The sequence below is a fragment of the Xenopus tropicalis genome, chromosome 7 (assembly GCF_000004195.4).
Source record: "Xenopus tropicalis strain Nigerian chromosome 7, UCB_Xtro_10.0, whole genome shotgun sequence".
NCBI lineage: Eukaryota > Metazoa > Chordata > Amphibia > Anura > Pipidae > Xenopus > Xenopus tropicalis.
Genome location: NC_030683.2, coordinates 109,109,870 through 109,135,528, shown reverse-complemented (window position 1 = coordinate 109,135,528; position 25,659 = coordinate 109,109,870). Strand labels below are relative to the sequence as shown.

Below are 25,659 nucleotides of genomic sequence, written 5' to 3'. Positions count from 1 at the left end.
TTGGGCAGCAAGAATCTAGATGCAGAATGGAAACAGAATGAAGAATTTCACTTTTGCTCTAGAAATCTCTTTTATAGTTTAGATCTAATCTTTCATTGTTCTTCCTCTTCCATCTCAGCTAACCCATTCTGTAGAGTCCTTGCTGTGTACGTGGGGGCATTATGGTGCTGAGAAAAGAGCGCCTAAATTGGTGCCACAAAGTAGAAAGCATGGAATTGTCATGAATGTAATTGTGAACTGTAGCTTTAAGGTTGGCTTTTGATCGCCCTAGCCCAAACCAGTAAACACAATACAGCTCGTTAATCCAACTGCATCAACCTATACCGCTAGTATTATGTATTCAGCCTGGTAGTGTTCTCCTGGCATCTGCTAAACCCACACTTTATGCCACATGGTAAATTGCCATTTATCCCTCCAGAAGATGTGCTTCTACTGCTCCAGTGTAAGTGGCCCCAAGGCTCACTTGCCCCCTCTGCCATAGTGAAGTAACAAGTGGGGGTGGGACGATTGCTGAGGAGCGAAGGGCCAAGCAGTCACATGTGGGCGGTTTTGATGTGTGATAAATGTAATGTGTGATGTGAACAGTGGGGACATCCCTTCTCCTGTCACCATCATGCCTTGCATTGCCAGGCAATGGGGCAGCTCCACTTATAGAGATCTGAACTAGGGAAAGGCAGACGAGGTTTGTGCCTAGCGCCCCCTTTGGTTGCGCCCTAGCCTAGCCGAGTTCCGGCACTACCTGGCACTGCACATGGTGACGTTAATTTTCTTTCCTACAAATAGTTGCTGTACTGCCATTACGTCAGGAACTCAGCATTGTGTTCCAGCAGGGAATGTGATTTTATACAAGGGGTCTGGATACTTTTGGCCATATAGTGTAGGACTCTTCTACTAAGAGTTCCAGAGTGCTGCTACGTTTAACTGTTGCCTGGCCTCGCCCGGTTACTAGAATTTGCTCTGCTTAACCCTCTTGGCTCCCTGTTCTATTGGATTGTGACAGCCCTGACACCAGCCTCGACCACTGTGGCAAAAATAAGGATAGCTAGAATCTTAGCCATACAGCTGTACTGAAGTGCTGCCCATCAGCATATGGAAAGAGATTTCAGTGTTAAGTTATACATCCCTATGCAAGTTAAAAATCTCATAAAGAAATTAAAGTGGGGGTTCACTCTTTGAGAAATATGCCCCTAAAATTTCTGAATGGAGAGCAGCAGCAAATTGTAGTAAACTCTAGTTTCACTATTTCAAATTATTTTACCCCAAACTATTGCATTGTATAAAACATGACTTGTTTTGAGAAACATATAAAACCTTTTTTTTCTATTAAGCGATGGTAGCAATTTCCTATAAATGAGGCATGTTTTTCCTCCAGGTACCGGTGCTGTGCCTCTACTGGTGGGACGTAAGTGCTGGGCAGGCATCACACATCCAATTTAGGCATTTTCATTACTATCCGGGAAACAGAGCTCTGAATCATTTCCCATAGCACAGAATGATAATGTCTCTCCTGGCAGGGAGTCCCACTGGCTGACAGTGTAACTACATCTGCCCAAAAGGAGAGGATGAGAGAATATTGCAGCCCAGAACAGATAAAGGCAGTGTGATGCCACTGACTGCGCTAACGTGGCCAACCCACCCCAGCTTATACTTGTGCACATAAGAACAAACTCACTAAATGAATTCATGGAATAAGGGCTTACACCTAGAGCTTTCTTTACGGGGGCTAAAGGTCCGTCACCTCCCAGACCATTGTACTTTGGATCATTGTACTTTGAAAGTGTAAGTATGTAATGTGTGTATGGTGAGGCAGACATGGGGCAACATGACGAATGTAACAATTATGACATTAACATTAAGTTGCCCTATTATGCTTATATGCCATGGCACTCTCATGTTTAGCAATAACATTATAGCAGCTAGAATCAGGGTCGGACTGGGGGGGTGCAGGGCCCCTGAAAGTTAGTGAGGGCCTAACTGGTCTCTGTGTAGCCCAGGGCTTCCCAGCAGATGCAGCACCTGCTACCTCCATTGTTATGGCCAACCACTGTCAGACAGGAGCAAGGTGCAATGCCCGACAGTGTAGGAGCCAGAGAACCCTACTTTAGAAAACTCTTTGGACCACCTGTTAAGTAGGTTTGCAACCTGTCCAGTTTTGAAAGGGCTGCAGAATAGAGAATAGAAAGTAAATTTACTGGTTTACTGGTTCTCAAGTTATTATTCTTATTTCCTTTCTGGCACAACAGCAGCAGCCCTGCCTTGTTTTATAGTGGGGAACCTAAACATAGTCTCAGTCGGGTCAGAGCAAGAGTCTTGCAAGACAAGGCAGGATTCATTAGAGCCTGTCTGACTGATTTACATTTACTGCCCTCCTGCCTGGGAAGATGTGTGTTTGTTCCATTTAGACATGAGAGCTGAAGACATAAGACTTCTAACTCTAATGAACTATTGCAAAACATAAATACATGAAATATTAACCCCCTTACATGACTGACAAAGAACATTGAGCATTATTTAAATACATAACATGAATAAATAAATTATAAACATTGGGAATTATGTGATGCAAGGATCCCTTTAATAAGAAAAGTACATATATTTGTATGTAGGATTGCAGCTATAGATCCCAGGCACCACTAGGTGGCAGTAGATATCTACAGAAGAGCTTCAGTTTGTTGCTACACAATCTCTGGCTCTGGCAGGTACCTTACTCTGTGCCATGTGTGTAGCAGCAGGTGTGAGTAGGAGATTTGCCAGTCAGCAGGATATAGTTCCCATGCTGCCAAAGGGAGGTGTGCCCCTCTGCCGGATATGTCTGAATGTCTGTATGAGATACAACCTCTTGTCCTCATTTGGTTTCCCAATTGCATAATGAAAGAATATGTTAGATTTCTAATATACATTCTACAAAATTCAGTAGTTTTATAAATCCTCATTATACAAAAAATAATTGTTAGGCGGAGGATCCCTTTAAAGTGCCCCCCTTAGCTCAGCCCAACACAATGATAAAGTTGCACTGCTTTGTGGTACTGAACACTATTATTTCATATTACATCCTATTAGTATGGTGGCCACAGGGTTCACATTGCACCTTATACATTTACCCCCTGCGCATACTTTCACCTTTTTATGCATTTACACTAAAGGGGCATTTTGTTTATTTTTAAAAATTCAACGAAACTCATTTCCATGAACGTCTGACATTTACAAAAAAATCTGAACTGAAAAGGTCCTTGTGGGAAAAAGTTGTAGAAACTGCAACTTGTTGCACAAAAACCAGGGTCAAATATCAAAAACCTATACATTTTCGAGGCAAAAGAAGGATCTTTCAGTAAACGGAAGGGACATCTGCCATTGACTTCTATATGATCTTGGCAAGTTTTAGCTGGCGAATTGTCAGGTTCGGATTTTTAGCCATTTGGACGCATAGTAAATCTCGAAAAACTCATATTTCCTTTTATCTGCTACTTTTAGCGCTAAAAATCTGAATTGGAAAGAAAAATCCTACAGTTAGTAAATGGCCCCCCTAAGACTGAATTATAATGCAACACAAAGCAGTAAAATACAGAGAGGAGCATTATACTTATAGTTATCTTTGAAAAGACAGACTTGCTCCAAAGAGCTTACACTCTAGGGTGGCACAGTACAGCACAGTAATACATCACAAATGGGTACATTGTAACACAAGGGTCAGGGGGGCAGAGAGAGACATGACAGAGAATGTCAGTTCCTAAGCCAAGGAGAATGCAATCTAAAGAGAATAGAGAGCACACGCTCACAAGAATGACAGGAAGTTGATTAAATATATAGATATATATAGTTTTCAAAACAACCTCAGAGGATTCAGAATGACAACAGAACCTTTGTCCCCATGCCGGAGATTACTATGTACATGTTCCATGTACCTCGGATCTATGAAGGGATGTCTGCGTACCTGGTACTGTATCAGCATAGGCACATCTATCAGCTGGGGGGGGGGGGCTGTATCTGTTTTGGGGTCTTCTACATTTGTACAACAGTAGGGAATAGTGGCTGACAGAAGAAAGCCTACAAAGATGATAATTCTTGCTATCCCACAGCCACAGTCCCTTCCCAGAGGCTATTATCCCCACTGCTACTATAGGCACCATCTCTCCCTACTATACCTGCTATCCCACAGCCACAGTCCCTTCCCAGAGGCTATTATCCCACTGCTACTATAGGCACCATCTCTCCCTACTATACCTGCTATCCCACAGCCCCAGTCCCTTCCCAGAGGCTATTATCCCCCCACTGCTACTATAGGCACCATCTCTCCCTACTATACCTGCTATCCCACAGCCCCAGTCCCTTCCCAGAGGCTATTATCCCCCCACTGCTACTATAGGCACCATCTCTCCCTACTATACCTGCTATCCCACAGCCACAGTCCCTTCCCAGAGGCTATTATCCCACTGCTACTATAGGCACCATCTCTCCCTACTATATCTGCTATCCCACAGCCACAGTCCCTTCCCAAAGGCTATTATCCCACTGCTACTATAGGCACCATCTCTCCCTACTATACCTGCTATCCCACAGCCACAGTTCCTTCCCAGAGGCTATTATCCCCCCACTGATACTATAGGCACTATCTCTCCCTACTATACCTGCTATCCCACAGCCACAGTCCCTTCCCAGAGGCTATTATCCCACTGCTACTATAGGCACCATCTCTCCCTACTATACCTGCTATCCCACAGCCACAGTCCCTTCCCAGAGGCTATTATCCCCCCACTGCTACTATAGGCACCATCTCTCCCTACTATACCTGCTATCCCACAGCCCCAGTCCCTTCCCAGAGGCTATTATCCCCCACTGCTACTATAGGCACCATCTCTCCCTACTATACCTGCTATCCCACAGCCCCAGTCCCTTCCCAGAGGCTATTATCCCCCACTGCTACTATAGGCACCATCTCTCCCTACTATACCTGCTATCCCACAGCCACAGTCCCTTCCCAGAGGCTATTATCCCACTGCTACTATAGGCACCATCTCTCCCTACTATACCTGCTATCCCACAGCCCCAGTCCCTTCCCAGAGGCTATTATCCCCCCACTGCTACTATAGGCACCATCTCTCCCTACTATACCTGCTATCCCACAGCCCCAGTCCCTTCCCAGAGGCTATTATCCCCCACTGCTACTATAGGCACCATCTCTCCCTACTATACCTGCTATCCCACAGCCACAGTCCCTTCCCAGAGGCTATTATCCCCCCACTGCTACTATAGGTACCATCTCTCCCTACTAATACCTGCTATCCCACAGCCACAGTCCCTTCCCAGAGACCAAGACATGAACGTATTTGCCATATAAAAAATTGAAATGCACATTACTAGTTACCACTAGGGCTTCTAAAAATACATTTATAAATAACAGTGATATCAAGAGCAGGGAAGGTTAAATATATATGTTTTAACTTTTCATACAAAGGGCACATTTCATGCCAAGGGTCATTATACCACCCATTACTTGGCCTAACCTCCCTCAATTAGTTTTAATACGGCATGGCAGCTCTTTCAGAAAGCTGGGATTAATAATAAAACAGGAAGGGTTTATGAATCTGTGCAATTTCAGAGCAATGTATTTCCAATCAGCACAATTTCAAAACAATATATATCTAACTAGTGCAATTTCAGAACAATATATTGCTAAACACTGCAATTTATATCCAACCATGCAATTTCAGAACAATATATTTCCAATCAATGCAATTTCAGCGCAATATATTTCCAATCACCGCAATTTCAGCGCAATGTATTTTCATTAAGCACATAAACTAATGGCAAGTACACAGACAGTCCAGCAATGAGCCGAGTAGGAGAAAGTACAGCAGGAAAGCCTGGGATACCCCCGGAGAGGGAGGAGAGGGCAGCTGTGTGTTGGGGGGTCGGTGCCAAGCATATGCCAATCAGGCTGCTGTGGGCGTGTCTAGCAGTGGCTAGGGGCGTGTCCCTGTCTCCCTTGGAGCTGCTCCTCTCTGTCTCCCTTTATTCTCGCTATCCGGAGCCGGTGCGCAGAGCCTGAGAGACCCCTCCCCGGAGCAGAGGGACAAAGCAGTGAGAGAGAGGCACAGAGGCTTCCCCCATACACCTGCTGGGAGTCACCCTGAGAGCCCAATACATCGTGGAGTTCAGAGTCTGTGGCCCCCTCGCTGCCCATATGGATCTGCTGTGGTCGGTAACTCTGCTGCTGCTGCCAGGTGAGTGCGCACTGTAGTGGGCATGGGGCTAGGCTGGCACACACTGCTGCCCCTAACTGTATGGGCACACACTCAGCTATACACTGCCCCTTACATACCAGCCTCTTGCCCTGGCACAGTGCTTGCTCTGTATCTGACATGGCAGCACATTGGCACCACTATTAAATGTGCCACCCAGGTACCCAGGGGCAGCTTCCCAATGCTTGCAGGTTCAGGGCCCCCGCAGGGCAGTTTCATGCAAAGTGATGGTACCCAGTGTCCAATGTGGCCAACTGGCTGATACCAGGGCAGTGCAATTGCAGCATCCAGCTGGTTTAGTTCTGTAACTTCCAGCATCCATAGAGAGTTATAGTCTGACAACAGCTGGAGAGCTGCTGGTTGGAACAGAAATAATGCAGCCCCACACATAGTAGTTCAGTCTGGGCACTGCCACCCTGGATGTGCTGGCAGCACAACTGCATGTAACATGGTGGCACACCCCCCTACCCCCCCCCCCCCCCCCCCACGCACATTCTAACAACCCCAGAATTCCCATACATCTGTCAGTCTGGTCGCAAATGTGCGAATTCTTGCCTATCACAGATACCCAGTGCCAGCAGGGTGCAGATTGAGGGTGTGTAGGGATGGGAGGAATTGGCTTGCATGTATTGGGCACTGATATGTAAGATATGCTAAAAGGTCAAGATTGTTGTACCGTGCCATTTATATTGGCCTGTGGTTGGGGTGGGGTGCATGTAGGAAGGTTAATACCTGTGGCGTTCCAGATATCCCAGATTGGAAGGATGTTGAGATGTGAATACCATATATATGTATATAGGATGTGAATACCATATATATGTATATAGGATGTGAATACCGTAAATATGTATATAGGATGTGAATACCGTATATATGTATATAGGATGTGAATACCATATATATGTATATAGGATGCGAATACCGTAAATATGTATATAGGATGTGAATACGTATATATGTATATAGGATGTGAATACTTTATATAAGCTACAGTGTTATAGGTGGATACAATGTTGCACACATACATACTGCTTCTATTTGTAAGACTGGGTCTAAGAACTTCCAATCTCTTTAGGAAAGGAGTTTCTTGAAACAGTGTGTGTAATAGTGCAGGAATCCCCTGGCAGATGCAGCACTACAGAATGCACCGTCATGATGCATAAAGCCATATGTACCAAACTGTCACATGGGCAAACGCATTTAAATGCTAACGCAGTCTAGTGATGCTCTGATTGAGCCCCTACGCGTCCCTGTAACTCATTTATTTCCATTCAAGGGGATAAAATCAAATTGTATTTATAACTATGGAATGTCTATGAAGATTCTCATTCATCCAGGTCATGATATACAGTATCTAGTAGAATTAAGTCTAAAACAACTGGACTTTTCTGAGTTTTGGAATGTGTTCTGCTTATACAGACTGGTCAATCCGTCCTATAAAGGCATCATTTGCGCTGGCGACAGTCCCCAGGTACCAGTCTGTGCCCTCGGCTTGTAGGTTTTATCATTAATCCATTAGGAACTATTTTGTCACTTGCCCCCGACCCTCCCATTATGAGCACCACCTCATTTTATAGCTGTTCCCTCTTTAAATACGGGTCCCTTCTGTTCCCTGCCCATTAGAAAGCTCTCAGGAGCAAGGGCCCCTGCAATTTGCATTGATTTCTATTGGTCGGATGCGTTTTTTTTTAGTGTTTTTCAGATACAGTGATCTTGCAGAATGAGTCCTTATAACAATATATTTGCCTTTGCACATCACACCCTCTCACTTCCAGTCTCTATGTGCTGTACATACGGAGCTGCTCTTCCCAAAGCCGATGCTGAGACAGCAACAAACAGCACATGTAATAGTTTAATAACAGTTTAGGGAGTCCGTGCCCAGGATTACTGAACTCGTCCTGGAAAACACGAGAGGTGGGATAAAAGAAACAAATTCATTTTTAAAATGAGAATTTTAGAAAATTCTTAGAACATAGCGACTGGAAAAAGTCAGTGGTTGTGGTGTATTATCTATTCCCTTTACTATGTACAGTTAATGATGCTTATCATTTTCATGCATCTGTTCTTGCACTGTGTGATAGTTTATGATAAAGCTAAAGGCGCACTGGGCGGTTTCCCCCCTGGTATATTTTACCTGGTGCAGCAGTGCCACCTCGACCGCCTCCCATTGACTTCATTGGAATCCTCAAACGCTCATTGCTTCTAAGTGGGGGTCCAGCTGTCTTCTGTACTTGTACTTTATACTCCACATTCCCCATCATTGTCTGTGGGAAGCAGTGACAGACAGGAGTGTTTTTATCAATACTTTTTCTGGCTGGATTACAGCATCTATGGACACTTCTTACCTTCCTGGCACCAGCGGTGGCTAACTGGATTTCAGGATTTCACATAGCCTCACCCCACCCCAATCACGCTTACCTCTTCTGCTTTCGGCTTGTTGCTGCCCTTGGTTTGTGCCACCAGAGGTTCTCACCCTGCCCCATTACAGGATTGGCCCTGACAGTGGTGGTTAGAATATCCTAATAGCCCTTGTGGCAAAATCCACATGATTGTTACTAGGCTGGTATGGATTGGGATTCAAAATAGGCCCTAGCATTTCAAGTATACAGAGGACCAAACAAGCCCCCTCCATGACATCTTACAGCATGCCAGAATCCACAGATTGGCATTCCAGGCTCTGGTACCTGGATGTTTACCTTCCAGACCAGCTCTATTAAGTATTTGTCTAGTAAAATACAACAGAAGTGAGGCATAAATGCAGCTTGTTTTATTTCATTTAGCTGTTGTGTTTCATTTAGCTTTGCGTATCATATATTAAATATCTAAACCTCACTGTCCATCATTCCAGCCTTTCACTTTAACCTAAAAGAGACACTTGATCTTCCCCTGATGTTATTGTGCTTTAGGAGCTGTGGATAAATCTGCCATAAATGTGTTTCATTCACACCAAAAGCCTCTGTAAATCTGCCAAAAATACAAATGTATTGGCCTTCTCTCCTCCTTGTGTGCCTGAATAAAAAGCAGGTTCCCTGCTGTGAGGCCTCCGCGTGCGCCGAATGCACAATTTTGCCTCAGATGTTTGTGTTGCACAAGTGTCGTCTTGTGCTTTTGGGCACTGCATTTTAATGGGATGACAGTGTGGTTCGGTGGGTGCACGGGGAACAGGTTAGGACCTGCTGTGTGTACACTGTCATTTCTCAGCAAATTCCCACATTCCAGACACGGCAAAACAGCACCCTTCCCCACCACAGAGACACGCAGACACCCCCATCTCAAACAACAAAGGATCACACAGCCCCTCCTCTTGCTTCACGTGCTGCCAGGTGTGAGCCTCCCTCCACTGTGCAACATGCAATTTCTTGGTTCTGCCCCGGGCTGCAATATAGAATTGGTTCCTGCAGGGCATGAGAATATTATTATTATTGTTATCCTTTATATAGTCCTGACATATTCTGTAGATTAGATTCATATGTTGCCTTCTAGTCCAAGAGACGGCTGAGGTTTGTTTTAAATATGGATTCTGTGCTGAGCTTTGTAGTGATGCACTGAAATAGAAGGTGGATGACTTACCTTTAAACAGGGGAGTAATAATAGAGGAAGCAAACCCTGCCAGTGCTGGGGGCCCCAAAAGGTATAGGGGGCACAGAAGACAATGACTAATAAGCAGCTTCCCTATATGTTTATGGAAAATGCCTTATTGAAATTATAGGTAACCCTAGAATGATTTTGTTGTGGGGATCCGATAAGTTCAGTAAACCATCATCAATGAATTTCCCTACAACACACATAGTGAAGCTATTATACATGTACCGGTATACATACCTGCATTAATACAGGTATGGGGCCAGTTATCCTTAAACCCGTTATCCAGAAAGCTCCAAACTATAGGAAAGCCATCTCCAATAGACTCCATTATAATCAAATAATTCAAATTTTTAAAAATGATATCCTTTTTCTCTGTAATAATAAAACAATAGCCCAACTAAGATATAATTAATCCTTATTAGAGCCTTCTGGATAACAGGTCCCATACCTGTACTACCATGTGATCTGGGGGCATGGCACAGTATTTATTTTGCCATATGTTCCAAGAAGAATGAAATAGTTATTTTATTTATCTTGTGATGAGTCCTGGGGTATTTATACATGGAATTAGCCCTGGTATTGTATGAAGGAATCTGTGTCTTTATTTAGCCTCCCCAAATACAAAAAAAACCTTTAGGAATGGCCAGAGAGCCATACGCCGGATCTGCGCTATGTGGATATAGATTTCAGGACTACTAGAGAAAACCATCTGCTGTGTGTTCTGTTTCAGTCCATGCTCTGTTGTTGGTTTTAGGCAGACTAATGATTTATCATGGACTTCCTTTTTAAGTAAATAAATTTTAAAAAAAGAATAATTTGTACCACCAGGTCTGTGTGACTCCTCCCACTTTGTGCTCTTTACCTGACAGGGTGAGTGAGAGTCACAACCAACTGATAGATATCAGTGAATGGCCAACTGACCCCAATTAACACACGCCCAGAAGGCAAATTCTAAATTGCGCCTCTAGGTCTTATTTTTTTTTAATGGAAGGTAAAAGAATGCAGTAAATATGAGAAGGGACTGAGGCTTATTTGCTAATGGGGTGCAGCACTGAGTCTCGGCTGGGTGCTCGCTGAAACGCTGCTCTGTGCTAGACATGGATATGTCCTTTAATGCTGCAGGGTACACTGGGAGTAGCTCAATGCTGAATCTGGGGTGGCTGGCCTAAAGAATAACGCCAACCTGTGGCAGATGCAGATGACTTGGGGAGAGGTGCAACGGGATGGATTGTACAAGGCTTAGTAGCAATTTAGACTTGTGCTGCTCAGTGCACTGGTTTCAGAGAAGTGCAAAAAAGGAAACAGTCTGAAAACAGCCGGGTCTGGACCTTTATCTCCCCGATGACATGGAGTTATCGAATGTCTCTGCTGCTGAGAACTTTGCTAGTTGTTTGTCTCCCCCCTCCTTGGACTCTACTCCCACTCTGTCTGCCGCAGCCTATATCTGCTAAACAGGCTGAACTCTGCCCGGGGAATTCATAGAGATGTGTGCCTATGTATTAACAGGATTACTGCCATGCTAATGTGGCAAACACCAACTAGGGATTAAAACCTAAAACTTCTAGGTGTCTCCAAGCTGAAATCTTCCAGCATAGGGTGAACTGCAACTTCTAGAAAGCACAAGGCTGTAAGCATTTTAAATATAAATATATAAATATAAATGCATACATACAGACAGGTAAGGGTAATGGTTGGGTCTGAGGTAATGTTACTTGGATGGGGACTTGTTATATAATGCAATGCTTTTCATTCAATAGGGAATTACTGCCTAACAACAGGAGAATGCTGGCCTTAGTATTAAAGACAGAAGGGGTCATTTATTTTTTATTTTGAACCAAGTGTAAAATCACTAAGGGGTAATTTCTAATGCCTACGCGCCTTATTGCCCACCTCTCTTAACTACAGGGCTGCTCACCACAACTTTTTAAGGTGCACTTTTTTTTCAAAGTGCAGAAAAACACGGTGGTCTCTTTTTACACTTTGCCCTGAATTTAAATAATCCCCCTAGTGTGTAGAAACAATAGCCTTCCTCACATCAGAGCTTGTTGAGATGTTGGTCTTGCTTTTTTCAGATACCAGTGCCATGGGCAGGGAAAGGACATGGGCACACTCCCCATGTGCCTGAGTCTCAGTGTTAATATCTCTTGTTACTGTCTCAAGCGGGGCCTACGCTGTATGACTTCTTTTGGGGGAGGTCGCTGAATGAGCAAATCTTCTGATTTGGCCAAAGCTGGGCCATATTGGGACGATCAGTCATTTGGCATAGGGAGACCTGTTGGAAGAGGGTCAGGATTTTCAAACATGGGTCCCGCATATACCCACCTTCAGGAGCAATGTTACCACTTCTGCACAATCTGAACCTTTAGTGTTGTTCAGTGGAGCTTTTTTCCTCCCACTCCAGATAATATTGCAGAGCCCTATACATTATTACTGTTGCAGGGGTGGCAGTGTTGCAGGTGTTGACACGCCTTGGGCCCCTATAATTTCTGAGTGCTGTGCTTTCTCTTCAGTTACTGGCACTGCCTTTGTGACAGTGTGAGGAGCCAACTAGCCGTGCCCAGTCTGGTATCCGTAAAAGGTGGGCCTCACTTATTTATTTTGTTTTAATCATACATTGTAGCCAGTGGCCATGTTCATTACTTGTGTCAGGCACATCTGTGGGACTGCCTTAGGGCGCATATTTCTTTACATGATGTGCCGTAGCTGGCAGCCATGTTGATTCCTTGTCAGGCCCATTTTGTACCTACCCTATTAGAACAAAGACATTTCTCCTGCGGAACCCAGTTGTGCACATGCATATGCAGTAGGCCTGAGTGTCCTGTTTAGCATCCCCGCTGCCTGCCCTTCAGGCGCATCCCTTCACCTGCCATTGATTTCATGCAGTGGTGGCAGCTGCTAAATTTTCCCAATCAAAATTGTCCATAGTAACTTAATATAGGGAATTTATATTACAATGGGGGCCCATAATGTAAATAACTGTGCAGCTGGTATTGAGCTACAGCACTTGCAAGGAATTCTGGGAACTGTAGTTTAATAACAGGTGGAGGCCTCATTGCAGACCCTTTCCTAAAAAGAGATAAAACACTGGAGTTTCTTCCTTTCCAGCTGATGCTCTGTGGGGCCTGGCAACAGTGGCTTAACCCTTTCAATGTCAGCTCTCTTTAACCCCCCCTATCATCTCATTTTTAGCTTCTTCCGCTCCCTCATTCTCTCTCAATTTTACTCCTTCTCACTTTCCCTTTCTTTCTCCCCCCTGCACCCCCCTGGTGAAGTGTTTAGAATTCAACAATGTACCATGTGACTGACTGTGAGACGCTCTTATTGTGAAGTGACTCTCCTGACAAGAGCTTTTTTTTCACCCCCACCCCCCTCTCACCCTCCCCTCCTTAGAATTCCGTGCCCTCGCCTATCATCACCCCCTCTGTGCCTATTCCACATAATGTCTTCGTCCCTCCCTCCTGCCATCTCCCTGCTCAGTCCGAGTGCTTAGGCTGTGCTGGTACCTTGCTCAGTGCCTCGGTTCTGTGCCATTTAGTGGCCCAAAACACTTGCCCTCATATTTTACTGGGTAGGACCCCTATTGTGCTGCTATTCTCCTTGCCACTCTGTGCCCTCCTGTAGTGCTTAACTTATTCCCACGCTGTCTTTGTGCCCCTCTTCCTTTTACATCGGTTTCCCCCATAAATTAAAGCTCCATTCATGTTTTCCCTGCTTTTTGCGGTTTGTGCTGTCCCGCCATTAAATGTCTTTCCCTCTGCTCCTGGAATCTGTTTCTTTGCTCCCTCTCTGCACCTGTTAATCTTTAATCCTCACCCCTCCTTATCCAGCTCTCAGGGAGAGGCCTCACAGGGTTTCTGGCAAGTCTCAGGCTCCCCCTGCTCTGCTGAGGGACCACTCTAGTCAGTGCCATTGGCAGGACCCGGGGTTCCCCAAGTAACGGACTCCTTTTCTTTTCACTGTCCAGTGGGCTTAACACTTAATTAATTTCTTAACCAGAGCCAAGTTCTCCCTTAACTGAACTCACTAACTTAGATAGAAGGAATGACCCCAGCATCACTGGGGACCCTGGTTTATTTCTATTATATATTGCAATATGCACCCCTTCAGCTGGTTTTTGATTGCAACTACCAGCATCCCGACTACAGCTGGACACCCCCAATAATGCTTTTTTCCTTATGTTGCACCTGTAGTATCCAAGCCCTTTTAAATCAGGCCCTGCAGGTTCCCCTTTCTGTCCTTGTTTCCCTTTCCCAAAGAGAATTTATTCTCTATCCCCCCCTAAACCCTTTTGGGACTGAAAATTACATTGCACAGATCTGTTACCCATAGCAACCAAGAATTAGAATTAGGTATTAAATCAAAAAACTCCAGAGGAGGTGCTAAATGCAAGTTACTGTTAATATTAAATAATTCATATTATTCATATCTTTGCATAATGAAAGCAACTTTCCAATTTACATTCATTAACAACATTCAGTGATTTTTTTAATTATCTGTAAATGTAATTCCTATTAGGAACAATATCTGTCTGGCTGTTTATGTTCCCTGCACTGCTGGTTCTGACTTGTATTCCTGTTCTGCCTGTCTCTAAGATGAAGTGTAATAAGGTATCTGATTTAGATGATAAGCCGTGTGAGAAGGACCCTTTAGTCCTATTTTTATATTGTAACCCCTCTTTGTTCTAAATGAGTGGGAAGTGCCGCCTAACCTTCTGGTGTAATGCATAAATAAATGATGATGATGATGATGATTGGAAAAGGTCTGTGGCCCCAATAAGTATGTTTAATTGCTATTATTTTATGTACATTTACTCCACATCCTTTTCTGTTTGTATCCGTGCCTGTCATTAAAGCCATAAGCTGGTTGCCAATAAAAAGCTGCCTAGTGTCTGGGGTCATTGGGTCCCTAGTAACCGGATAATTTCCAGTTTTAATTCCCTACTGGAGAGCAGCAAAAACAGACAAAACCAGACATAGTGGATAAGAGAAGAAATAAACTGCATTTGATTTTAGAATTATCTTATCATTGAATAGATTCAAATCTTATCACTGAAATTCATATCATTTTAAGGCAAGTTATCACCTTTAAAATGTCCACATATCTGACTGGCAGAAATCTAATATTTGGGGTGTGGGATGCACCCCAGACGAATGAGACGAATGAGTTATCAATAAAAAGGTTACAATTTACATATCTGCTGGTATTTACACAGCTTAATTGATTTCCTATTCCCCAATGATTGGAGCAGTCTTGGCCAATATTTGCCTTTCAGCCACTAATCATTTTTGGATTTAAAGCCTCAATTATGAGGCAGGATGGGGCCAGTTGGTGACAGTAGGTGCAGAATGTGCAGAATAGTGAAAGGTGGGGGTTGGAAGGGGGGGGGAGGAAGGTCTGTTCCTTTATTTTGTACCTCAAGGGATTTTACTAATTCTCGGTAGCTTTATCTGACAGTCAGAACCTACAGCAACCAATTAGCATTTAGCTCTGAATGGGCAACTGCAGTAATACTAATGAAAGTAAAATTTAGATTGGTTATAACTTCAGTTTAGGGAATTTTTGTAGCAATATCTGTTTATACATGGACCCAAATTATGTGTGTGTCCAAGTTCCATTTCCAACAATGCCAAATATAGTAAAATATTTACACAGAAATATCAGAATAGCAAGATTCCACCATGTCATTTAACCTGCAATGCCGACCCTGCGTGAAGAACTTTATGGGGATGCCAAGGGAACTCGCACTTAGGACATGTTCTTTCTATGGGAAAGACGGTCAGTTTTCATGTTCTTGCAGAATGTGGCATATTTGGAATTTATGTGGCGCTGGTAACCACTGGAGTGTGGGAAAAGAAACAAAACTCCCTTTTTTTGCTGTAATTTGATGATCTCCCAGGGGAAATATCCCAGTATATTGTACTTTAGCTGGTCTGCAGAGGAGGAGTGATGGCCTTCTGTTATATAGTTTTAAGGCAAGGGAACACCGCCACTCTTTGGCCCCTGGTACACGGAACATTTTGTTCACCACTGTGGAGAAGAGGAAAAAATGGGGGTAAGGGGCAGTGACAGAAGGAGGGGAAATCTGTTTTCCACCTACAGGCAAAAGTGGGCAAAATGCCCTGTATGCCAGGAGCCTTACAGCATTCTAGGGTTTCCACCTGGCTAGTGAAAATGATAATGTTATGTAATTTATAGGATCAGTTATCAATTATTCATTATTCAGAGAGATCCAAAAAAATGGTAATGCTATTTCCCATAAGTCTGTATATAAAAAAAAACAATAATTTTTTCAATTTTTACTAATTTACCTCTTAGATATTAAGGAAAGACCCCTTGTCCAGAAAACCCCACCACTGCGGTGGAAGAACCTATAAGGTTAGGTCTGTTAAATAGGTGATGTGAATATACAGCTGAATGAGAACTGGCCATGGGAAGCAGAGCAGCCCATAGTAATCCAAGGCGTCGCTTGCCCTTTAATAAAAGTAGGGAAGCTTTCATCTCTAAGGGGAATAGCACACAAGGTGACTTGATCACCTACAGAGCAGCGGCAATCAAAATGTCTGGAATCTTTGGAATTTTCTTCTTCTGCAAGGAGCCCCCGGGACGCCATCATGTCTTGAAAACCCCCATCCACCATTTCATACAACAGGTGGGCGTAAGGCTAACCACAGTGCTTCCCATTTACTTATTATTACATTGCCCATCCCTGTGCCCCAGGCAGACATACTCTGTAAACTAGTGCTACATGCTTCAATATTTCTCAGGGCAACCAACTGAAAAATAATAAAATTCTGGTCCAGTTGTGCATAGAGCAGCATTAGTGAATCACTCTCCTTGAATACGGTAGTTTCTAAGTTCAACTCCCAGCATGCACTGACAGCCAAAGGATGCAGTAGTTTGGGGGATTGCAAAGCCCTGCTAGGTATAGGGTGCTGCAGTAGATTGTTCTCTGCTCCTTGCTTTAAAAATAAGAAAGTACAACTTATTTAGCTACTGGGTTGATCCACCATTAATTTTTCTATTAACTGGGCAGCAAATTGAAGACTAAGCTTATTGTGCGCTCTGAGCATTCCTTCCCTGCAAATTTGCATTTGTATGTGAGGCATGAATGGAGCTGCCAAGGCAGAAATCCCCCTATAGACAAAAAGCAATTGCACTGGGAACTGTCAGCTAACTGGGAAGGCCCTGAAATATTTAGCACTGTCACTTCGTTAAACAGGGTAATCCCTTCTCTTTAGATTACTTAGTGCTTTGTGTGGCCCTTGTACCGCACAGTCTTTGCCCCTGTGCGTTTGGGTCTGCTGGGAACATTCAGCCTAAGATCAGCGGAAGAAAGCAATATGGCAGCTCTTTCCAGGATAATAAATGCAAACAGCAAAATAATAAGCATATAATATGCTTTAGCCCTTTACATTGTGCCTAAATATGGTCATAATATCCTTGTAATTTACAACAGGGGTTACATTTTCTCTATATATACTATAGAAAACAAAAAATCATCCCAGATCTCACTCTCAAACCTACTGGATCAGAATTTCGTAAATATATAGATATATATTACCAACAGGACTGGAATTTTTGATTGATGGTGTCGTATGATCCTCATTTATTATAACTGTTCAGCATTATTTATCAAAGTACTGAAGGCATCTGTTTTCTATGGGTCCATTGAGGAAGGGACAGAAGCCTCTCTCCTGAAACAGTTGGTCCGGTCCTTCAAGCTTGATGAATGCTCCCTTTGTCCCTTTGAGATAACTCAATAAACTTTACGTTGGGTTCCCTTACATTTAAGTGAATACATCTTTTTTATCTGCTTGAATGATGAGCGCTGCGCTTTTACAATATCCTTTTAACTTATCACACTTGCCCGGCTTTAGGACTTATTTGATAAAGGGAGAAGGGAAACGAATGCAGGAACATTGGCTGACTCAAGTATATGGGAGAGCATGATTTCTCCATTTGATTAACACTGTAATATTATATCTGATTTCTTTAATTAAATAGGTGCTCCACTGTATAAGTGCCCTTAGGAGAATAATCAAAACTAATAGCATACTGGTTGCTATTGGCAATAGTACAGGTCAACCCATATGTTGGTAAATTAGCCTGTAATATTGTAGGAACTTCATAAAGATTAACAAAAAAGCACCTGGGTATTACAGAGCAATAGGTCTCATATCAGTAGTAGGCCCAAGGCGCCAACATTTTCTAAGCCTATGTAAAAAAGGCCAAATTACATATTTAATGGTGTTACTTAAGTTGTAGACTTGGAAGGAGCTGTTTATATAGACTTTATAGGTCATCAAAGCCTCACACATTGTCCCTTGCCATAAGCTAATATTTAAGTTGTAAAACAGTTCAATGGATAGGTTGTTGACTGAAGGATGGGCTGCAGATCTAGGCATGAAGGTTGGGTTCAGAGTACAAATTTGACCTTGGACCTTGGCTATGTTATCTACTAGATTTCATTGAGACAAATATGGCTTCTTTGTGCCAACCCTGCCTATTACTAGGGATGTTGCAGATAGACATAATAGGATATGGGAATGTGATAAAATGTCTAGTTCTAAATGGTTTGGTAAAGAACTTCAGTGTTCAGGTGATATTAAAGCAAATAACTGGTGTAGGCAGGCATTGAGGAGGATATCAGCAGTAGAACAGACTCTACAAAACTCCAGCCAAGTTATATTTAGTTATATGCAGCTCTAGATTTGGCATTGGGTTTATACAGTGGCTCTGTGGTTAGCACTGCTGCTGCCTTGTGTTGCTTAGGTCATGGGTTTGTATGTTCTTCCTCTGTCTGTATGGGTTTCCTCCAAAAACTTGCAGCCAGGTCAGCAGTCTTCTAAACAAATGTGGTAGTGAAAATATTGGTGTTAGATAAATAACGTTTGTAGACACGGTGGGGTGGGCGCTAGAAAGATCTTCAATCAGCTTGGATCTTGTAAATTATCCTTACTATGGGAAGGGAAAGGGTTAGACATGTTAAAAATGACACATGAGAAAATAAGGGATGGCTCTAGTCCAAAAACAACAATGGAGTAGATGGACGATGAGTTTGGCCCACAGACATGCCAATAGCGACTTGAAACTCGTGGAAACAAGCTTGTAATGTTAAAGCATGCCATGTTGTGCTACAGGAAATAACTTCCTCCCTTTATTCTTCTCCTTCCATCTGTAAGTCTCTGTTTCTTACTCTAGTGCAGTAGCTGACCCCCCTTCCCCTTTGGGTTCACTCGCAGTCCTTAGGTAAAAGCATTCCACGAGCAAACAGTGGAGAGTACAGTGCAAATACAGTGTAATTAAACCTCAGCAATGCAAACGGCTATTTTCTGTACTCGGTGTAGAGAAATCTTCTTTCTTTTTCTAGGAGTAAGTTCTTCAGTTAAAAAAAGAAAAGAGAACAATGACTTAATGAGGGAATTCGAAGATCTCAAGACTAACATGAAATGTATGCTTAAAGCAGGGATCCCCAACTTTTTTTACCCTTGAACAAAATTTCAATGAAAAAAAATAGCTGGGGAGCAACACAAGCACAAAAACTTTCCTAGTATGTTACCAATAAGGACTCAGATTGGTTAATTAGTAGCCCAATGTGGACTGGCAGACTAGTAGAGGCTCTGGTTTTTATGCCTCCAAAACTTGCCTCCAAGTCAGAAATTAAAAAATGGCCACTGGGAGCAACAGGGGGATAGCTGGTATAGTAGGGAGACAGTAGGTATAGAATCCAAGATGAACTTTTGCTTGAAGAGTTATAGCACACAGGAGGATGTCAGACATATTGTGGGTGGAGGTCAAAAGACATGAAATTGCTCCTCTATCACTAAAATAGTATTCACCTGAAAGTGCATTTTTTGGATGTGGAAGTCCAGAATAACCTGTCAAAAAAGGGCATTTGCTCTTACAGGTGACTGGCAGTTAAGTATATGAGGGGCAGGTAAATTTGACCATTATGTCTTCTACTAACAGGACTAAAAAACACCATTCAAACAAATAGCTAAAAAACACCCCCAGGCACCCTGCACTATTACTATTAATAGACTTTTATTTTTTTGAATATCAAGGAAGGGCTGTGTTCAGTGATTGCTTTCATAAAAAGATGATATATCTCCAAATTAACTTGCCCACACCTTGTACAGGGCACAATGTTCATTTATTGATTGGTCATCAAGGATTCTTTTATGCCCACTGGGAGCTATGGCTTTCTAAAGCTTAGCTGATTATTAAAATAAGAATATAATTGCTCTTTCTTTTTCTTTTAAAAAAAACTCCTTTGTTCAAAGTACCACCCATTGCTTCCTCCATTTGTTGAGAAAACAGGGCTGGTTCCAGATTTATTGCAGAAATGTTTACTCCTATTTATTTTAGCCTACTAGAAATCAAGGCAGTTTTTTAATCATTATAAATTGCTCCTTGTTATTTTGTTCTGAGTTTTATTGGTCTGGAGCAGGACTGCCCCACTAGTGGCCTGCAGGCCGGATATGGACAGGTTTTCTGTCTGCCTATGGGCTTCATAGACTGCTATGAATAACATCATCAATTTGATATAAATTGACCCACAAACATGTAGTTTATCAGCTAACTCTACTCAGAGATGGATAGCAATGGTCTGGAATATGGCTGTTTAAAGTGATTGCATTGGGACCATATTAAACCGTATAGTTTCTAGATAGTCATAAGCATTTCACTATTTGCTCAGCTCGGACTAGATTTTAACTGGGTTTCTTGTGCTTTTATCTGTTTCTTGGGTGACCAGGAGAGCACTGCCCTGTGAGTGCTGTGTAATTAGTGGTTTATCAAATGATCACTGCCACTTGGGAATTGTTTTCTGTGTGTTTGGAGGTCAACCACATGACGATTGTGGCTTTGCATTCCCATTCACTATATCTATATTTAGGGTGATGAAATGATTGCTGATTACTTTCTGAATCTTTGGCGTTCTGTAATATGATCACGGCCACTAGGAATGATGGTAGTGTTTATTTTGGTGGCCAGTGAGATGATCACAGCCAATGATGACTGACACTGGGTTGCTGTTTGGCACAGTGGTTAAGCCTCAGAACTCTGGGAGGTCTGAATTTATACAAAATATAGTTTGTGAGCTTCAGTAAAGGTATACACCATAAGAATCGGTCATTTGGTGAGGTCGCCAAACAAGTTGCTCTTCTCCCTATAACGGGCTAATCTGGCTTGGTCCAAACGATTGAATTTAAACGACAGGTATAAGGGCAGTTGGACCCAGGACCACATCAACAAGCTGATGCAGTCCCCAATCCGACAGAGAATCAAACCTGCCTGATCAAAATCTGGCCAATTTTAGGCTGGGTAGGCCTGTTGGGGGTGCCCATACACAGGCAGATAAGTTGTCAAATTGGTCTGAAGGACCCATATTGACATCTAAAATTTGCATGACCTTTAGTCATTGAATCCTCTTGCTCTTCAGATTAGATTGTTAGCCCTATGGGGAATCTATATAGTGCAACAATAACTCTGGACATAATATATACAGATCATAATAAAAGTATATTTTGCTCACCAATTGCTGCCTATATTTACTTATTCTTAAAGTGGAACTCCTCCCAGATAATTAATTAAAATTAATAAAACAACATCCCATGATAAATTATTCATTCTAATTGATATTAAAAACATTTACTATTCAGCTCTCCTGCAGCCAAGACTCCAGTTCCCACAATGCCTTGAGTGTTGTGATTAACAGACCTATGAAGGAGAAACTCGGAAGCATGCAGGGCATTTTAGAGAATTGGAGTCTTGGCTGGAGGAGACCTGTAGTCAGGAGGAGCAGTGGAGGGAATTGCCTAGGGCAGACAGATACTGACTTGCAAATTACATTTACATTGGGCCTGTTCAGTCTTATGGCTTCTGTGTTGGCAATAGGGACACAATGGGGGAATGCCTTTAACAACATATTATTGGAGAATATGATTCCTCTATAGGCCATCTTGTTGGTTCTGTCCCAGCAGTGCAGCCGTAGCCGCTTGTCGGCTGTACTGAACAACAGGAGGTCAGTCTATGCAAGGGCTTGCCGACATAATACACAGGCACAAAGTTCACAACTACAGCCCATGTGCTTAAAGGCAAACTAACCTTGTTAGCCACAATGCTTATTTTGTTACAAAGAGATGTATTGCATTCCATTGTGCACATAAGCCCTGTGATATTTGAGAACCCCCCCCCCCCAATCTGGATATTTCTGGTTGTTTTTATTCTGTGAAGGTCTCCGCTGTTGTTTACCCTCCCCTGAGCCAACTCTGGCAACCTGTGTGCACACAAAGTGCTCTTGTCTTGTGAATGTGCCAAGTGCCGGAAAGTTAAGGGGGTTATTTGCTCAGTTCTCTTGCATGACATCAGTTTCACAGTCTTTGCTTTGTGTGGCCTATGATATTTTGTCCCGGGCTTAATAGTCCTTTATATTGTTTTTTAATTCAAATTTTATGTTGTTTTTCTATATTAAAGGGGACCTGTTACCCAGACATAAAAAGTATAAAAGCTGTATATTAAAAGTCCTTTTCAAATGAAAAATGAAACCTAAATTCCTTTTTTTATGAACACATCCATACCCACTATAAAGGCATTTAAAAATCCCAGCTGTCAATCATATATTTCATATAAGGCATAGAGGCGGGGCAGACAATTACCTTCACTTTCCCCCCTCCCTTCTCATCATCATCAATTGTGTAGCCAGTGCATGGGCCTGGGCATCAGGTCCCCCATTCTGGCACATAAACAAATTTTGGGGGTGATACATAGCTTGTCTTAATGCCCGCAAAATGGCGCCTGCCTGCTTACTGTGATTGTGTAATTTCAAGAATAAAGGAAACAAGATTACTACATTATATAGTGTAAGTGACTTATTTTGCTTGACAAACGCAATAGAAAAGAATTTGTAATTATTTCTTAGGGTGACAGGTCCCCTTTAATCCTTAAACTAACAATCGATGGTTTTAGAAGGCGCTTTGTGGTATTGTCTTAGGGGTAAAAATAAAGGCAATTTCTCAGCACCCTGCAAGTTTTGAGACACTTCAGTGGAAAACTAAAAAAAACACTTTGGGGGAAGAACTAATAGAAAAACTGTCAATAAGATCATTTTATTTGGCCAGGTTGCTTATGAAACTCCCACATTTATGTATTTGCCCTTCTATTCACTACAAACAACCCTAATGTTTTATTTGTTTGTTTTTTTTTACAACTACCTGAAGAGTATTAATTTCTCTTTCATTAAAACTTTTTAATTTAATTTTAATTAAACTAGTATTAAACCTTTCCCCCACAGGATGTTTCTGTGCGGTGACTGTTAATGTCCCTTCACCAATTGACGCTGAGATTGGGGATCAAGTGAACATCCAGTGTAAGCCATCGGCCGCCGGGTCACCCAAGTACAGTGTGGAATGGTTTGTGGTGAGTAATGGACAAATGACCTTTGGTGAGAGACCCCTATATCACAGTGAGAATTAATACTCTATTAGAGCAATGTAAAAAATAGATAATAAAATCATAGTCCATAGTACCATGGTCCTCTAGCCTGTACTGTCTAAATATTTATTTACTAACAGTTCCCTACTATGGGTTAACATGGGGCCTTTGGGTAAAATGTCCCTGCTATATACCATGCAGACAGATCAGTATGGGGACCCCCAGCGCATCGCATCATACAGCAATGGAAGAAGTATCACAGATCCAGGAACACAATACAGTGACAGAGTGTCGGTCAACGCTGAGCTCAGCCTGGTAATCAATGATGTACGTGTAGAGGACGAAAGGAGCTTTCTCTGCAAAGTGAATGCGGGGAGTGAAGGCACAGCTAAGGGTAGTGCTGACATGAAAGTGTACGGTGAGTTTAATAAGATGTAGATACATTTCCTTTCCTTTCATAGTAATATAATAACCATCAGATGGAGGCAAACTGAATGTACAGTGTTCTGGGGCCTACTTGCCCTTTCCAATGTCTGCCTAGCATTCTTGTGAATACACTATCTAGTGTCTGTCCTGGGGCCCAATGGACTGGAGGGCAACCAATATAGGGAAGCAGGGCATGATGATGCTAGGGCAGGTCCTAGCCCCCCCCCCCTTGTCTCCTAATGAAAGGTTCATCTGGGGTCTGATTGGTCAGCAGTACTTCGGGTAGAAGGATATTGGGGGTGGGCCTTAGTAGCAGACTCCCCACAGCAGGTTATTGAAGTCGCAGTGGCAGGAGTGGCTTGATTCTGAGCCACAGGGGTAATTAAAATGGGCAGTTGGCAAGGTAGGGGTAAATGGTAGGCCTGGAGTTCTGGGGAAGGTGCATAACTTTGGATAGGGCCTTGGACAGTAGTCTAGAAACAGGCTCCAGGCCTGGTTATGTAGGTCTTGTTATCTTGTAGTACAAACAATGTTGTTACAATAAGTTATAATGTTATATATATATTTTCTTCCCAACCTGTTGTCTGGTTTTGTGTGTATGGAGTAAGGTTGGGCAGGGGGTGGGTACTGCAAGCTCAATGCTGCACTCGTCATGTATTCTGTGGCTGGCCAATATTCTTGTATAAAATTACCAAGAATATCAAATGTCTATCCAAATCTGGATAGACATCTGTGGCCTGTTACTACTCTCTCTGTTGTTTAAAATACTTTGCAGAGCCTGCTTACTCTATCCACTCTATCTTACTCTGTCCTACATTTTGGGGTCTGCCTGCTCATTCTCTCCTGTGCCTGGCCAACATACTTACTTGTTCTGTCCATTGGCCAATTACTCGCTCTTTCCAATTTCTAACCAACAACAGTCTGGGACCATCTATCCAACACCTGTACAACATTCTGTGGTCTACATTTTTATTATATCTGTCTAACACTGTGGAGTTCTTTATCTCTCTCTCTCTAGCCAATACCTGTCCATTACCCTGAAGTTTTTTTTAATCACTGTATTCAATTCCTGCCAACTTATTCACACTGTCCAATGGCATTGCAGTATTCTTTGTGTCCAAAATTCTATTTCTATTCTCATTTTAATGTAACAACGACTTAATTAGTTATAAAGTTGCAAAATTCAACCAAATCAGTGGGTGCCTAGTGGGATAATTGCAAGGTTTATGGAAGTTTTGTAAAGGAAGTGATTTTTGGGATATTCAGATCTTATTCTAAGTCCTCTTTTCTTCTTACCTCTCTCAGATCCACCAGAAATGCCAGAAGTCTCCTTGACTGCAGGAATATTGTCAGTCACTGAATCGGATGCAGTGGAGGTGAGTGACATCTACTTCTTGTGATTTTATTCGATATCATTTAGTCCTTTACTTTCAAGCAATTTATGTTTCTGATATTTTAATAATAATTTATAATAGTTTATACTTCTCTTTGGAGGCTTCACACACCTATCAGTGCTGTATGTCTTCACATGTTCAGTTCCTTTCTTATAACTCTTCTTGATTAGATTGGAACCTGTATCGGTCGGAATGCATATCCTGCTCCAACTATTGAGTGGTACAAGGACAAGCAATCCCTAAACCCACCAAAAAGCCCAAACAAGGGTATGTGCAAAGGTCTTCAGACTTCTTAGCTTCTTACAGATTTCTTGGTGATTACAAACACTTGTGTTGTTCATGTCATGATGTAATAAATAAAAAAAAAAATAATTAGTTAAACTTTTGTTGGACCCCTATGGGGGGCCGGGCTGCCATTTTAGGAGCCTATATGTAATAAAAAAAAGTTGGGTTCAGTAACCCATTGAAACCACTCAGCAAATTGCCTTTAGTAGTTACCTGTTTGAATGCAAACATCTGTTAGGTTGCTACAGGTTACTAAACCTAGTGAAAACTGTGAGTAACAAGGATATTAGTTAAAG

The 25,659-nt window shown here is 42.5% G+C and overlaps 1 protein-coding gene across 1 annotated transcript in view; it reads left to right on the top strand.

Moving 5' to 3' along the window:
- Positions 1-5,982: 5,982 nt before the first annotated feature.
- The window catches only part of bcam (basal cell adhesion molecule (Lutheran blood group)), a 38,221-nt gene continuing 18,544 nt past the window's right edge, over positions 5,983-25,659 (top strand). Inside the window, exons 1-5 of the mRNA XM_031905341.1 lie at positions 5,983-6,221; positions 23,119-23,243; positions 23,460-23,676; positions 24,990-25,060; positions 25,249-25,345. Of these exons, the coding sequence (XP_031761201.1) occupies positions 6,182-6,221; positions 23,119-23,243; positions 23,460-23,676; positions 24,990-25,060; positions 25,249-25,345 (550 nt within the window). The 5' untranslated portion in view covers positions 5,983-6,181. The remainder of the gene's footprint in view (positions 6,222-23,118; positions 23,244-23,459; positions 23,677-24,989; positions 25,061-25,248; positions 25,346-25,659) is intronic.